At 44.4% G+C, this 18,059-nt stretch overlaps 1 protein-coding gene across 2 annotated transcripts in view; it reads left to right on the top strand.

The window, feature by feature from the left end:
- The window catches only part of LOC133640524 (pleckstrin homology domain-containing family G member 1-like), a 140,026-nt gene that overhangs the window by 26,285 nt on the left and 95,682 nt on the right, over positions 1–18,059 (top strand). Inside the window, exon 1 of one of the 2 annotated variants that reach the window (XM_062033990.1) lies at positions 3,590–3,833. The exons of the other annotated variant lie outside the window; for it this stretch is intronic. Coding sequence (XP_061889974.1) covers positions 3,824–3,833 — 10 coding nt within the window. The 5' untranslated portion in view covers positions 3,590–3,823. Of the gene's footprint in view, positions 1–3,589; positions 3,834–18,059 lie in introns of those variants that run through there. 2 annotated transcript variants of the gene reach the window in all.

Below are 18,059 nucleotides of genomic sequence, written 5' to 3'. Positions count from 1 at the left end.
CTACACATTATGATAGTGACACTGCACTTTATGATAGTGACACTACTGTTTATGCTAGTGACACTACACTTTATGATAGTGACACTGCACTTTATGCTAGTGACACTCCTCTTTATGATAGTGTCACTACACTTTATGATAGTGACACTACATTTTATGATAGTGACACTACACTTTATAACAGTGACACTGTACTTCATGATAATGACATTACACTTTCTGAAAATGACATGACACTTTATGACAGTGACACTACACTTTATGATAATGACATTACACTTTATGATAGTGACACTACACTTTTTGACAGTGACACTATACTTCATGATAGTGACACTACACCTTATGTTTGTGAATTTACACTTTATGATAGTTAGACTCCTCTTTATAATAGTGACACTAAACTTTTTGAGTGACATTACACTTAATGATAGTGACATAACACTTTAAGTTAGAGACACTACACTTTATGATAGTGACATTACACTTTATGATAGTGACATTACACTGTATGATAGTGACACTACACTTTATGATAGTGACACTACACTTTATGATAGTGACACTACACTTTATAATAATGACATTACACTTTATGATGTGACACTTCACGGGACGGTATAGCTCGGTTGGTAGAGCGGCCGTGCCAGCAACTTGAGGGTTGCAGGTTCGATCCCTGCTTCCGCCATCCTAGTCACTGCCGTTGTGTCCTTGGGCAAGACACTTTACCCACCTGCTCCCAGTGCCACCCACACTGGTTTAAAATGTAACTTAGATATTGGGTTTCACAATGTAAAGCGCTTTGAGTCACTTGAGAAAAAGCGCTATATAAATGTAATTCACTTCACTAATTCACTTCACTTTATGATGGTGACGTTACACTTCATGATAGTGATGTTATTCTTAATAATAGTAACACTACACTTTATAATCGTAACATTACACTTTAAGTTAGAGACACTACACTTTATGATAGTGACATTACACTGTATGATAGTGACACTACACTTTATGATAGTGACATAACGCTTTATGATAGTGACACTACACTATATAATAATGACATTACACTTCATGATGTGACACTTCACTTTATGATGGTGACATTACACTTCATGATGGTGATGTTACACTTATTAATAGTAACACTATACTTTATAATCGTAACATTACACTTCATGATAGTGACACTACTTCACACTTCATGATAGTAACACTACAGTTTATGATAACTACCAGTTTGCACATACGTTTCAGGCATGCTATTTAAAGGCACAAAATAGCGCCCGCAGAGCAGTTTCAGCCTTGATAAACCACATTGCATGTGAATATTTATTTATGCATCTCCTCCTCCCAGCATTATGGCCGTTCTGAGGACCAGCATATATTCTGCATAAACAGGAAGACAGACACACTAAATGGACTACACTCCCTATTTTGCTCACTTATGAGATGCAATCCTCTGCCTGCAAGTTTAGTAGATCAGCTTTCCGTGTGCTATCAAGTTTGCACATGTTTTTGTACACACAAACCTTTAGTAGATCAGGCCCTTAATGTCCAGAGCAGATGAATCCTACATTGTTAGAGGCCTCGTATTAGCATTTTTCACTATTTAGAACGCACAGAAAAGGGACAGATGTGTGTTCTTGTCTCTCATCAAGATTGCGGATGACGGAAAAATTAAAAAAATGCAGCTCTTGGAAAATCTCAGATAAATTGAGAGAAGTACACAACCCAAAACCAGTGAATTTGGCACCTTGTGTAAATCGTAACTAAAAACTGAATACAAGGATTTGCAAATCCTTTTCAACCTATATTCAATTGAATAGACTGCAAAGACAAGATACTTAATGTTTCAACAGAGAATTTTTTAATGTTTTTGCAAATAATCATTAACTTAGAATTTAATGGCAGCAACACATTGCAAAACGTTGGCACAGGTGCATTTTTACCACTGTGTTACATGGCATTTCCTTTTAACAACACTCAGTAAACGTTTGGGAACTGAGGAAAGCAATTTTTGAAGCTTTTCAGGTGGAATCTTTTCCCATTCTTGCTTGATGTACAGTCCGGGGTCTCTGTTGTGGTATTTTAAGCTTCATAATGCGCCACACATTTTCAATGGAAGACAGGTCTGGACTACAGGCAGGCCAGTCTAGTACCCGCACTCTTTTACTATGAAGCCACGCTTTTGTAACACGTGGCTTAGAATTGTCTTGCTGAAATAAGCAGGGGCGTCCATGATAACGTTGCTTGGATGGCAACATATGTTGCTCCAAAACCTTTATGTACCTTTCAGCATTAATGGTGCATTCACAGATGTGTAAGTTACCCATGCCTTGGGCACTAATACACCCCCATACCATCACAGATGCTGGCTTTTGAACTTTGCACCTATAACAATCCGGATGGTTCTTTTCCTCTTTGTTCCGGAGAACACAACTGGCTTTCACTTTGCATAGTAGAGTTTTAACTTGCACTTACAGATATAGCGACCAACTGTAATTACTGGCAGTGTTTTTCTGAAGTGTTCCTGAGCCCATGTTGTGATATCCTTTACACACTGATGTCAGTTTTTGATGCAGTACCGCCTGAGGGATCGAAGGTCACGGGCATTCAATGTTGGTTTTCAGCCTAGCTGCTGACGTGCAGTGATTTCTCCAGATTCTCCGAACCTTATGATGATATTACGGACCGTAGATGGTGAAGTCCCTAAATTCCTTGCAATAGCTTGTTGAGAAATGTTGTTCTTAAACTGTTGGACAATTTGCTCACGCATTTGTTCACAAAGTGGTGACCCTCGCCCCATCCTTGTTTGTGAATGTCTGAGCATTTCATGGAAGCTGATTTTATACCCAATCATGGCACCCACCTGTTCCCAATTAGCCTGTTCACCTGTGGGATGTTCTACTTGTGCCAGCTTTTATGAAACATGTTGCAGGCATAAAAATTCCAAATGAGTTAATTGAAAAAAATAACAATGTTTTCTAGTTTGAACGTATCTTGTCTTTGCAGTCTATTCAATTGAACATAGGTTGCAAATTGAACATAGGTTGCAAAGGATTTGCAAATCATTGTATTTAGTTTTTATTTACCATTTACACAACGTGCCAACTTCACTGGTTTTGGGTTTTGTAAGCTTGTCGTTGATGTAGGTCATCCCCCACTCCTCTGATATTCACGTACAAGATGCGCCGGGCCTCACGCATAGTCGCGCTTCTTTTCTTCCAGTTCTTTGTGCTGGCTGAGATCTCTCTGATGTCGCGCACCACCCCGAGCTCCTTTGTCCGTGCTTTACTTGCTGATCATCCGCACAGCCACCATGTAACGTGTGTGATCTCCTACAATGCGTGATGGTTCCACTTTGAATCTACATTGAGCGAGGAAATATAGAGAAAAGATGCAGCAAGGGAGACCGGAGAGGAGGGGAAGGCGGCCCTTTATTAATGGAGAACTCCCAGCTCCTTGTAATTTGCTGCTCGGGAGCGACGAAGGGAGGAGTCAGGGGGAGGGGAGTTACACAGCAGGGAGAGAGCAGAGGCCATTCATGCACTGGCATTCAGAGCTACTCTCGGACACTTTTAGACACACTCATGCGTGCGGTGGATGTGTTGCTACAGCAGGGCAGGATGAAGAGTGGAGCGCCGGGATCCCCCGTGCAAACTTCACTGAGCCCAAAGAACACAGTAGCCAGCCGGTGCTGAGTGCATTTCCAGGAGTGGATTCACTATGAGAATATTGCACTTCTAAGGGAAGCTGTTGCTGGGATTACTTATTGGAATACCCAGATACCTTCAAACCAATCCATTCTTGTGACGCCACAATGCCAACTGGTAAGCACTTTGAAACGCAGATGTTTCTTTGACGGTGACATCTGGCACCTCCAAGAAGAAGAAGTGACTCCCACACAACTTTACCACACATCGTTACTAGTCTCTGATGGTTCGCCTTGTTGCTCTTTTGCAGTGTTGTCCGTGTGACATTCAGTCCTCAGCTGACAGCTGTGTGTGAAGTGTCTCTGCAGCGTTGTATGAACAGTGTCCTCGGCTTGTTTTCTCACCCCCCCATCACCGGTGTTGAAAGAAGCATGTTTGCTTTCTCGCAGGCATCGCCCGGTTTGATGCTCTGTTGCTTGGTCTCGTTTGTACTCGAATACTGATTACAGTTCTGCGGCAGTACTCGGCAGCTCCAAAAATAGTACCTGCAGGAACAGTGCTTTTCTATTTGACATGGGATTTCTTAAGGAGTCGTTCACATGACTGTCTCATTGTTGTGTGACTGCTCCAAAACATTCACAAATATGGTTTTCTAGACCAAAATTCATCTATTTACTCAACTTCTTCTTCTTCTCCAGATTTTGGCGCACTCTACCTTCCACATGTTTCACCCAATTCAAACCGTTCCAATTTCAAACTGTTCAGCCTATTCGGGAATTGCGGGCTTTCCCTTGATAAATTCCAAAAATTCCCAGATTTCCCAGAATTCCAGGTTTTCCGGAACATTTTTCCCATTCAAAATGAGTTGGCCATTTTTCAAACTTCACCATTTCCGCATTTTTCAACCGATTCAAACCATTCCACCTTCAACACATTCCTGGAAATTCAAACTACCCTTTTTCCAAGTTCAAAAAAATTCCCAGAATTCCAGGTTTTCCGGGACATTTTTCCCATTCAAAATGAATTGGCCATTTTTCAAACTTCCACCATTTCCGCATTTTTCAACCGATTCAAACCATTCCACCTTCAACACATTCCTGGAAATTCAAACTACCCTTTTTCCAAGTTCAAAAAAATACCTGGATTTTCCAGAATTGCTGGTTTCCCAAAGCCTTATTTTCACAGTTTTCTGGCGACTACTCTTCCCACATTTTTCAACTCACTAAGACCGTTTCACCATCAAAACATTCGTCTTAATCAGGACAAAAAACTAAGTTGTTTTTTGAACTGGAAGAATTCCCGGTTTTCCCGAAATTCCAGGAATTCTGTAATACCATTTCTCAATTCAACATGTTACTACTTCAACATTTCTCGACCGATTTCAAACATTTCAACACCAACCATTTCAACTCATTCAGACCATTCAAATTTTTTTTAACATTTGCAAAAAAATTCCCGCATTTCCCGAAATTCCCAAATTTTTGGGAAATTCCCATTGAAATCAATTGGACATTCTTCAAAGTTCCACAATTCCCACATTTTTCATCTGATTCAGCCTGTTTAGGAATTGTGTGCTCTGCTTCAACAATTCTAAAAAAAATCCTGGATTTCCCATAATTCCTTTTTTTGTTATATTTTTTCCCCAATCAAAATAAATGTTTCCATTTTTCAAACTTCCACAATTACCACATTTTTCAACCAATTCAAACCCAGGGGCGCCGAAAAGGGGGGGGGGGGGGAAGAGACGGATTCTAGGGGCCAGAGAGGCCCCTAATGATGATGAAATTATAATACAGGGGGCCCTGTAAAGATTCTTTTCATGGGGCCCAAAATCCCTAGCGGCGCCCCTGTTCAAACCATTCCACCTTCAACATATTCAACTCATCCTGAACATTCAAACTAACACTTTCCCAAGTTTCAAACCAAATTCCGGGTTTCCTGGAAATTAAAACTTTTCAACATTTAAACCATTCCAACATTCAAACTATTGTTACATTCATACTACATTCTGTCAGCATTTCAGTTCAATTTCAGCATTACAGGATTCACACGCAATTCCTTCAGGATTGCCTCATCTAGTTATATTTCTTTTTTGGATTTTTTTTCAGAAGTTTTCTTTGAATAAAATAATAACTAGTAGATGTGGATCGGAATAATTCACATTTTCATCGATTTATACTCGGACTGCAAAAAAGAGCTGACCAAACGTAAGATAACAAAACAAGATTTTTTGCAAAAAAAAACCCCAACTAAAAACCAGTTGAAAATTTCTGTCAATGCATTTAGTTAATTGAACTTACATCCTAAATTAAGATTTGTATATATAGAAATTATAAGGACTTTTTCGGTAAAAATGTGTATTTTATTCTGAAAACGAGCACTATTCAACATTGAATTCTTAAATCAAAAATCCTCGGAATGTTGCAGAATCTTGAAACAACATTTTCTATGTGGGGAAAACGAAAATATCTTACTTGAATAGATATTTTGTCAATTTTAACATTTGTAAACTACAATAAACAAAAATAGAAAAAAATGGCCCAAAATTGTTTTTTTGATTCGCATTAAAGAATTCAAAATAGAATGAACAGAAGGTACACGGTTGTATGGTAAAAACTAAAGCTAAAATACTGCTTCCGGTTCAATTTGTCATCACACAGATAAACACGCATTTTTGCATTTTGGATGAACATAAATTGGATTTTTGTGTTTATCTGGAAAATACAAATCCATAAAAGGAAAACAGCACAAAATCCCGTTTTATGGCAGTATTTTAATGAAAACCAACACTTTTGTTGGCGAAGTTGGTAGAGTGGCTGTGCCAGCAATCGGAGTGTTGCTGGTTACTGGGGTTCAATTCCCACCTTCTACCTTCCTAGTCACGTCCGTTGTGTCCTTGGGCAAGACACTTCACCCTTTGCCTCTGATGGCTGCTGGTTAGCGCCTTGCATGGCAGCTCCCGCCATCAGTGTGTGAATGTGTGTGTGAATGGGTAAATGTGGAAATACTGTCAAAGCGCTTTGAGTACCTTGAAGGTAGAAAAGCGCTATACAAGTATAACCCATTTATCATTATTTATCATTTGTTTTCAAAACTGCCATATATAATGAATATCGAAAAACGGCCCTGATTTAGTTTTTTTATTTGCTTTTCAGAATTGGAAATAGAATGAATGGAAGGTACATGGACCATTGTGAATGCTTTCCGGATGCAAAGTATGCTATCTGAACAAAACATCTTAGCTTTGTGTTGTAGGTCACAAAACATAACAATCAATATTATTCAATAATGAATGAATCTTATCTTTAGAATATTATTTTAAATAGCAGAAGGCCAAAAATCACCCTTTACTTTGTCATTTGAGTATGTTAATAAATGTGATTTTTTTTTTAAAACTCTTCTCCATTTGATATTGACTGTTCTTGGTGATTAGAAATAACCTCATAAGCAGTAAGCATAATTTTCTTTATATTCCCAATGTAATTGCGGCCTTCGTGTACAGATGTTTGCAGTATTCAGTTCAAATCATCCAGTAATCCAGAGCTTGGCAAATATTTTGACGCGGGGGCCACATTGAGAGAGAAATATGTGTCTGGGGAGCCAATGTGTATGTGTGTATAAATGATTATATACACATTTAGCTGTAAAAATCTGCTGTACAGTAGGTGTGTTTGGGTGCCTTTTTTTTCAGGAACACTAATACCAAAAGTCACAATGTCCGATAGAATTCTAATAACGTTATGACAGACCACCTCAAAAAAATGGAATGGAATTTTACAGTTTTTTTTACTGAATGGGACACTCAAAATGTAAATTAAAATAAAGAAAGTGGGATTTACAATATTAACTATGAACGATAAAACACTGAATATTAACAACATATAAACAATGCTCCTCTTTTACTTGTCAGACCAGCTCCTCCATAGACATCTTTTACATCAAAAAATGTAAAAAAACAGCAAAATATGAATGTAAAGTGTAATAAACACCCATAATATGATATATTATCACTTTTACGGAGAATTTTTTGTAAAAATCTGCTTCCGCATCTGTTCCTGACACATGCGTTTGGGGCTGGCTGCTCTGAAAACAAACCCCGCCCACTCTGCTGGTCTGAGCTGCTGTGACGTAGATTACCGTAATAACTCCTATAACACCCAAAAGCGCAGATTTCGGCCATTGAAATACTTTCTATAGTTCAAGACTTACGGTCATTTAAAAACGTCACTGCACATCATAATGGCGGCGACAGTTTTGATGTCAGAGGTCTAAAAACATTATGTAGAACGTTGATTGAAAATCATACCGTGCCGCATGTGGCCCGCGGGCCGTATTTTGCCCAGATCTGCAGTAATCAGTAGTGCTGACAACAGTTCAACTCTATTGCTTGTGAAAGCCAATACATGGCAGCTTCCTTCCCACTGGGAGTGTTGGGATGCCATTCTGCAGCCTGTGACCCAAATTAGAGCCTTAAGGGCAGCCGTTTTAGAATGAGAGGGGGGCTACAAATGGCAAAGCAAGGAAGGAGGGGGGTATAATTACTGTTTAGAGCAAACTCTTTGCTTCTGAGGTGACGGGGACAATAGAGTGCCTCTCCCACCCGTCCTCTGGAGAGACATCTGCCCCCCCGTCTTTTTCACCCCACCTTTTACTGCATGAGGGTCAAATCGTCTTTAATCTCATGCTACTTTCTCCTCTCGAGTGCGAGTGGAAAAAAGTCAGCTCGATGCAGAGAGTCAAACAGCGGAGGCATTTTCACTGGGCCCAAATCCAATCAGGTCAGAAAATGAGGCGAGGCGGGTGCGTGGAAGGGGTCGCACGGGTGGCTGCAGCCCCAAAAATAGTTCTCCCACAGGGGCGAGACGCCACACATTTCACCATCATGTCAAAGTAGGGTACCGGTACCAAAATGTATTTCGATACTTTTCGATAATTTTCTAAATAAAGGGGACCACAAAAAAAAAGCATTATTGGCTTTATTTTAACAAAACATCTTAGGATACATTAAACATATGTTTCTTATTGCAATTTAGTATTTAAATAAAATAGTGAACATACGAGACAACTTGTCTTTTAGTAGTAAGTAAACAAACAAAGGCTCCTAATTAGTCTGCTGACGTATGCAGTAACATATTGTGTCATTTATATTCTATTATTTTGTCAACATTATAAAGGACCAGCTGTAAAAATTGATTATTTATCTACATGTTCATTTACTGTTAATATCTGCTTATTTTCTGTTTCAACATGTTCTATCTACACTTCTGTTAAAATGTAATAATCACTTATTGTTGTTTGGATACTTTACATTAGTTTTGGATGATACCACAAATTTACGTATCGATTCAATACCAAGTAGTTACAGGATCATACATTGGTCATAATTTAAAGGCCTACTGAAATGATTTTTTTTTATTTAAACGGGAATAGCAGATCCATTCTATGTGTCATACTTGATCATTTCGCGATATTGCCATATTTTTGCTGAAAGGATTTAGTAGAGAAAATCGACGATAAAGTTCGCAACTTTTGCTCGCTGATAAAAAAAAGCCTTGCCTGTACCGGAAGTAGCGTGACGTCACAGGAGCTAGGATTCCTCACAATTCCCCGTTGTTTACAATGGAGCGAGAGAGATTCGGACCGAGAAAGTGATGATTAGCCCATTAATTTGAGCGAGGATGAAAGATTCGTAGATGAGGAACGTTACAGTGAATGACTTGAGAGGCAGCGATGGACGTATCTTTTTTCGCTCTGACCGTAACTTAGGTACAAGCTGGCTCATTGGATTCCACACTCTCCTTTTTCTATTGTAGATCACAGATTTGTATTTTAATCCACCTCGGATACTATATCCTCTTGAAAATGAGAGTCGAGAACGCGAAATGGACATTCAGTGCCTTTTATCTCCACGACAATACATCGGCGAAATGCTTTAGCTATGAGCTAACGTGATAGCATCTTGCTTTAACTGCACATAGAAACAAAAGAAATAAACCCCTGACTGGAAGTATAGATAGAAAATCAACAATACTATTAAACCGTGGACATGTAAATACACGGTTAATGCTTTCCAGGCTGGCGAAGGTTAACAATGCTGTGCTAACGACGCCATTGAAGCTAACTTAGCAACCGGACTGCACAGAGCTATGGTAAAAACATTAGCTCTCCACCTACGCCAGCCAGCCCTCATTTGCTCATCAACACCCGTGCTCACCTGCGTTCCAGCGATCGGCAGAAGGACGAAGGACTTCACCCGATGCGTTTGGCGGCCCGGAGACGTAGGAAGTCAAGGTGAAGTCGGCGGCTAGCGCGGCTAGCGCGGCTAGCGCGGCTAGCGCGGCTAGCGCGGCTAGCGCGGCTAGCGCTCCAACAAAGTCCTCCTGGTTGTGTTGCTGTAGTCCGCTGCTAATACATTGATCCCACCTACAACTGTCTTCTTTGCAGCCTTCATTGTTCATTAAAAAAATTGCAAAAGATGTCCAGAATACTGTGGAATTATGAAATGAAAACAGAGCTTTTTGTATAGGATTCTACGGGGTACCATAACTTCCGTTACTCGGACTTCGTCACGCGCATACGTCATCATACCGCGATGTTTCAGCCGGATATTTCCCGGGAATTTTAAAATGTCACTTTATAAGTTAACCCGGCCGTATTGGCATGTGTTGCAATGTTAAGATTTCATCATTGATATATAAACTATCAGACTGCGTGGTCGGTAGTAGTGGCTTTCAGTAGGCCTTTAAGTCCAGGGACGTATTTCCTGTGTTTATAAACATAGCATGAATTTTAAAAAACGAAAAAAGATTTTGTGGTGCTAAAATATATCGATGTAATCATAGCAGTATCGACTAGATACTCTCTTGTACTTGGTATCATTACAGTGGATGTCAGGTGTAGATCCACCCATGGCATTTGTTTACATTGTGACGCCGGTGAGCTATTGTATCCTACTACGGTGTGTAGTGAAGCATGTTTAGCTATTCCTCGTCCTGCAGGGATGATACTTGCAAGAAACTGACTTTATTTGTCACCATGGAGGCGAGGATTAGTGATTTAAAAGTAGCTAAAACACTGCCGACTGCGGATGGACATTAGCCGCTAACTAGCTAGCCATGTCTTAAAGCACCTCTTCCTGAGGACGTTTGAGTGTTATAACTTCACCTTTATCATTAGTTTTTAGGCCAAAATGCATCCATTCTCCCTTTTCTGTCTACACACTGTGGCTGCTTGTAAGTACTCAGTGATTGGGCGCTGCCGAACATGCTCCTCTGCTCGCGAAACCAGCAATGTCACGACATGACGACGACGCGCTGTCAAAAATATGGAGAACCGGTACTTTTCAAACAGAGTATAGTACCGTTTTTGATTCATTAGTACTGCGATACTATACTAGTACCAGTATACCGTACAACCCTATGTCAAGGCAAAACATGGAGCAGGATAAGAGTTTGTCATTGCACTTTATCAGCGGAAGAAAACACTAATTAGCAGTACAAACTGTGTGTTGACTTTTGTGATCCCATGAAAAGCACAGTTTAATCGCAGTATGGCAGCAAGATGCTTCAAATCTGCAGCTTCTTCCCCCAAAGTAATGGACTGTTTAGTCAGGTCTTTGTTGGCTCCATGAAAGCCCCGCCCTTTCCCGACTACAATCCTACCTCTAACCTCTTGCTCTTCAGGGCCCCTCCGCGGTCGCTGTGAAATCCAGAGTGACACTTTAAGGTTCTTAGCGTCACTTGAGATCAGGCCTGCATCTCTATCAAGGATTCCTGTGACAGAACAAGATATCATCATTGGGGGGGAAAGGGAAAGCGCAGCCTTATACTTTGTGGCCACGTTTCACATCTTTTCTTGCTACACTATTGTCCCTCTTGTACATATTGAGACTGTCTTCGACTAAGCCGGGGATCAGCAACCCGTGGCTCTTTAGTGCCGCCCTAGTGGCTCCCTGGAGCATTTTTGAAAAAGGATTGCAAATGGAAAAAAGATGGGGGAAAAATATTTTTTTGCTTTAGTATGTTTTTTTGTTCGAGGACAAACATGACACAAACCTTCCCAATTGTTAGAAAGCTCACTGTTTAATATGTTTGTGTGTATGCTTCACTGATGACACTATTTGGTGAACAGCGTTTTGTCCTACTAATTTCGGTGGTTCTTGAACTCACCATAGTGTGGACTGTGACGCAACAGTTTGTTTACATGTAAAATCTTCCACTCCTTCTTTGTCTCATTTTGTCCACCAAAAGTTTTATGCTGTGCGTGAATGCACAAAGGTGAGCTTTGTTGATGGTATTGACTTGTTGGAGGGCTAATCAGGCATATTTGGTCAGTGCATGACTGTGAGCTAATCGATGCTAACATGCTATTTAGGCTAGCTGTATTACATATTGCATCATTATGCCTCTGTTATAAATTCCCTTTGTCAGAAGATTAAGAGAAAGTTCCCTATTTAATATGATAATTGTTGAATATAATTGACTATATTATTGTTGACGTAAACAAGCTATTATTGTAGTCATGCACCTTTAAGTTACGTCTGTTTTGAGTCAGGCAGTTTACCGGGCAGCTATGTTTACTTTTCCGGGGTCCTTCGGGCAATGTGTTGAACAGTGTGTGTACGTGAGAGTGTGCTTAGCTGCTGCTGCTACAAAGCAATATATAAAGAAGAAGTTAAAAAGTAAAACGGTGTCCTTATTCCCTAACCGGAGTACGCTCACGGGTGAAGAGTCCCAGCACAACAACAACAACATCAGTTTAAACATATAGTTCTTTAATATTGGTCCTTCGAGCCGGATTATCTTCACTCGCGACGGAGAAATGGACGCAGCGCTAACAACAGCGGCAGACGGCGGCGCACTCGGAGCAAGACAGCGACAGCTTCCAACTCGTCTAGAAGGCTACCAGGTTAGCCTCCCACAGTCCCTCATTCCTCACGGTGCCCGCGCGGAGGACCGAGGAGAGAGGGTCGGCGCCCAGCGGCTGCAGTCACTCAGCCTACAGACCGAGTCTGTGTGCATGGAGGACCAGCCGCACGGAGCGCACGCTATCCCCGATCGTCCATTTTCGGCGGGAGCGGCCGACAAGGTGAGCGAGTGGAACATGGCGATACATGCTAGAGACTTGCCCAGCCAGCTAACACGCCATATGAGCCAACCATCGGCGGCGCCCGCGAGGCGGAGCTATCAAAGCAGGCAGGGTTCTCCTGTCCTACGGCCACCAGCTAATCTCAATATGAGCGTCCCAACATATCAATCACCCTGGCTAAACTGTCCAGTAGTTCACAGCACCCCTCTGTCACAGCCATCCAGCCTCCATCTTGGATCATCTAGGCTGCTTCAGCACGAGCCACACCTGTCTACACTGCCACATACCATCTCTACAACACTAGAGCTTCAAGCAGCAAAGACTCCTACACCAGGTGGTAGACAGGAGAACTACACACTGACGCAGTCTCTGCCTTCAACTGTGACATCGGCATGGGCACCGCCTCCCCTCACTACGCTGAATGTTTCGATGCTGCAGCCTACACCTCAAGCTTCACAAGTAGCGAGTTATGCCAGCCCACAGACATCAGTTACATCAGGCTACCTGTCTAACCAGCCTACCACAGCGATGATTAACAATGTACAGGACAGAGTGCCACCAGCTGCACAACTGCAATACCTGCCCATGCAGACAACACCAGTAAATCCAGCGCCAGTGCAGCAATACACCCCACTCCCGTCCGCACAGCCAGTGTGGCAATACACCCCACTCCCGTCTGCACAGCCCGTGCAGCAACACGCTCCACTGTTTGCACAACCAGCTTATCAACCCCCACAGATAGCAACAGCACCATATTCTGCACCACAGCTACCTGTTGCGGCTGGCACTCAGCCAGTTATCAATCCATCGCCCTACAGCGCGGCCACTCCCCTGGGGACTGTCTATCAGCCTCCATCAACCATCGCTACACAGCAATTACACCAGTCACCACTGCCAACGCAGAACCAACAGCTGCAACTCTACCAGCCTGTGTATCCGCCATCAACTCAGCCAGCATATCAACTGGTGTCTCCCCCTGCTGGTTTCACTCTGCAACAGCCCCCATCAACTCAACAGGTTCAGTACAGTCCCCAGTCTCAGTATACGCCACTACAGGTACCTTACACTACCAAGTCCCCCAGACAGCCTGTTCCAATACCTGAACTGCCTAAGTTGGTGCATGACAGTGAGAGAGAGTTTGCTGATTTAAAAATGGCGTTAGATCACCTGCTCAATCCACACACTGAACTTTCTGAACATTACAAATACCGTGTGCTTATGGAACACTTGATCCTGGATGAAGCTAAGCTAATAGCTCAGTCACACAGACATTATGTACAGCCCTACACCGCCGCCATGCAGGCTTTGCAGAGACAGTACGGGCAGCCACATCAGTTGGCACAAAGTGAGATTGCAGCCATCCTGAACTCTCCTGATGTCAAATCAGGAGACCCCAAAGCCTTCCAGAGCTTCGCCCTCAACGTTGACTTGCTAGTGGGAATGCTAACCTCATTGGAAGGGCCTAATGGGATGGAAGTGATGTCTACTGGCCATGTTGACCGGCTACTTAGCAAACTCCCTAGACACATGAGAGACAATTTTGTGGAGCATCTGCAGGTTCAGGGGCGCCTCAGCACCAGCAGCCTAAATCCATACAACCTCAGAGACCTCGCAGAGTGGCTCAAGGTGAAGGCAGAAGCTCAGAGACTGTCCGCAAAAATGGCACAGCGCCATCGAGCTGAAGGAGCACCGCCTGCCAATCGAGACAGACCTGTTCCTTCTCCCCGGCCTCGGACTCGGCCTGTTTCTGTGTATCACGGCGCAGACCAGCCCAAATCAGCCGAAACGACTCGGCCAGCAGTTAAGCAACAAAAGTTTAAAAGGATGTGTCTCTTCTGCAAGAGTACAGAGCACTACTTGTCGCAGTGTCCAGACATTATTCAATGCTCAACACAGGAAATTGAGAAGTGGATAGCAGGCGGAAAGCGCTGTCGTAACTGTGGCCGTACTAACCACGATGAAGAGAGCTGCACATTAAAGAAACCTTGCAGTGAGTGTCAGGAGATCCACCTGAGAGTGCTGCATGACATCACCAGGCCGGGCCCCCAAATCTTCCTCATCACACCCAAAGACTGCACCTCAGCGGCTAACTCGATGCAGGGAGGGAAAGTATACCTCAAGGTGGTGCCAATCATTATCAGTCATGGGACCAGATCACTGCAGACCTATGCAATCCTCGATGATGGAGCTGAACGCACAATAATACTCCCAGCTGCAGTTCGAGACCTGAAGCTCAGGGGCAGAGCAGAGTCCCTCACCCTGCGGACTGTTCGTCAGGATGTGGTTCACCTCACTGGAGCATCAGTTGACTTTCATGTAGCTTCTCCAGCATCACCATCACAGCAGCATTTGGTTGAGAGGGCCTACACAGCAGGTCGACTCACCCTGACAGAGCAATCCTATCCAATAGCAGCGCTCCAGAGACGCTACCATCACCTGAGAGGATTACAACTGCAGAGCTTCAATAAGGTGCAACCACTGCTGCTCCTTGGTGCAGATTACACTCACCTGATCACTGCTACAGAACCTGTGAGGTTTGGCCCAAAGGGAGGACCCGTAGCTATCCATACAGCACTCGGCTGGACGCTTCAAGGCCCAGATGGTTCCCAGTCCCCCGCTGCATCATGCTACTACACCGCCTTCAAGCCTACACCAGATGACATCTACCAACAAGTCGAACGCCTCTGGCAGCTTGATGTGCTCCCATTCCGTAGCGAGCGGCTAGCAGTGCGGTCTCGCCTGGACCAGGAAGCGGTGAGCGTCTTGGAAGCACGCACTAAGAGAGTGAAGGTTGGTGACACACTTCGCTACACTACACCCCTGCTCCGGATAAAAGGTGCACCACCACTAAAAGCAGATGTTGAAGCAGTGATGCCAAAGCTACGCAGTACAGAGAGACGACTGCTTAAAGACACTGTCAAAGCTAAAATATATGAAGCAGAGATCCAGAAGCTTATAGATGGTGGGTGTGTCACAAAGCTCCAGGAGGGAGAGGGAAACAGCTCCAGAGAGTCATGGTTCATACCTCATCACCTCGTCCATCATAATGGCAAACATCGCCTTGTCTTTGACTGCTCCTTTAATCATGGTGGTCTCTCTCTCAATGAGCAGCTTCTCCCAGGTCCAACCCTCGGCCCATCTCTCATCGGGGTCCTCCTGCGGTTCCGCCAGCACGCTGTCGCCATCAGTGGAGATATCCGAGCCATGTTCCACCAAGTTCGGCTGCTACCGGAGGACCAGCCGTTGCTGAGGTTTGTTTGGAGAAACCTGCAAAGGGAGAAACAGCCTGACGTATACCAATGGCAGGTCTTGCCATTTGGTACCACAAGCAGCCCGTGTTGTGCAACATTTGCCCTGCAAAAACATGTCAAAGAATGTGCTGCAGGAAATGAAGACATCCTGCAGTCCATCGAACAGTCTTTCTACGTGGACAACTGTCTGCAGAGCCTGTCAACGACTGAGTCAGCCAAGCTCCTGGTGGACAAGATGCGACAATGTCTGGCCTCAGGAGGATTTGAGATTCGACAGTGGGCAAGTAACTTCTCATGTGTTGTCTCCCACTTGCCTTCCAGTGCCCGATCTGAAAGCACAGAGCTGTGGCTGGCCGAGAAATGCAACGATCCACAGGAGCCAGCCCTTGGTCTGCGGTGGTATTGTCCAACTGATCGGCTTGGTTTCAAGCCAAAGCCCCCAGAGAGTGAGACCCCTACTATGCGGTACATCTATAAGGTACTCGCCCGCCAGTATGATCCGATCGGGATCATTATCCCGTACACTACACGAGCCAAGATTCTCGTCCAGAGACTGTGGGCAAAGAAGAGGAGCTGGGACGACCCGAATCTCCCTCCTGACATCCTCCAGGCCTGGTCCAGCTGGGAGAGAGAACTCCCCGAGCTGGCCAACATCTCCATCCCTCGGACCTATGCACCATTGGAGCTTGCTACCGACACCACAGAGTATACTCTCCACGTCTTCTGTGACTCCTCTGAGCAAGCCTACGGGTCAGTGGCATATCTCACCACAAGAACTAATGACACTGTCTATGTCTCATTTGTGATGGCAAGGTCTAGAGTGGCCCCAAAACGCCAGCAGTCAATGCCACGGTTGGAGCTCTGTGCAGCGCTGACAGGAGCCCAGCTGTCCTCCCTCCTTCACAAAGAGCTCACCTTGTGTATTGCCCAGACCTTCTTATGGACTGACTCCACAACAGTTCTCACCTGGCTGACATCTCAGTCGTGCAGGTTCAAGGTTTTCGTGGGAACAAGGGTTTCTGAGATCCAGGAGCTGACTGCCTCACACACCTGGAGGTATGTGGATACAGCTAACAATCCGGCCGACGATCTCACCCGTGGCAAGATGTTAGCTGAGCTGGTTGCGCCAAATCGTTGGATCCTGGGACCAGCATTCCTTTGCCGTCCACCGGATGAATGGCCATCCTGTCCTAGCATCACAGAGCCAGAGGACCGTGGTGAGTTAAAACACAGTGTTTTTTGTGCTCTCACACAGACCAGCTCACCACCCAAGATACCAGATCTCACCCGGTTCAGCAGCTGGAGAGAGTTGGTCAAGGCCACGCAACAGTCTCTTCATGGGGCGGCAGCCGACCCTGCTTCACCCCTGTGTGACCTAAGAGATGCTGAAGTCCACCTGCTCAAAACCAGCCAAACAGACTGCTTCTCTGAAGAAATCAGATGCCTCAGAGCCGGCAAGCCTGTGCCACCCAGCAGCAGGCTGAGTACGCTCGCCCCAGAATTAGACCCGACATTGGGTCTTATACGGGTTGGAGGACGCCTGCGCCGTTTAGAGAGCTCTATCCCCACTGACACTCACCCAATACTGTTGGATCCCCGTCATGCAGTCACCACACTCCTCATTAAGGAGATGGATGCTCAGCTACACCACCCTGGACCTGATAGGGTGTTTGCAGAGATGAGGCGCTACTACTGGGTTCTGCGAGGGAGGCAGGCTATCAAAAAGTATCAGAGAGCTTGCACTGGTTGCATGAAGTGGAGAGGGAAGCCAGTGGTGCCGAGGATGGCAGACCTGCCCTCAGCCCGTCTGCGGCTGCTCAAGCCTCCATTCTTCTCAACAGGCGTGGACTGCTTTGGCCCGTACATGGTCAAGGCTGGGAGGCGAAGTGAAAAGCGCTGGGGGATCATTTTCAAATGTCTCACGACGAGATGTATACATCTGGATCTACTCACCAGCCTCGACACAGATGCTTTCCTCCTCGCACTGAGACGGTTCATCGCACGGAGAGGCACTCCCTTTGAGGTCCTCTCTGATCAGGGGACTAACTTCAGAGGAGCAGATAAG

Source organism: Entelurus aequoreus, linkage group LG23 (assembly GCF_033978785.1).
Source record: "Entelurus aequoreus isolate RoL-2023_Sb linkage group LG23, RoL_Eaeq_v1.1, whole genome shotgun sequence".
Lineage (NCBI taxonomy): Eukaryota > Metazoa > Chordata > Actinopteri > Syngnathiformes > Syngnathidae > Entelurus > Entelurus aequoreus.
The sequence above is the reverse complement of the archived record's forward strand: the minus strand, read 5'-3'. Positions and strand labels throughout refer to the sequence as shown.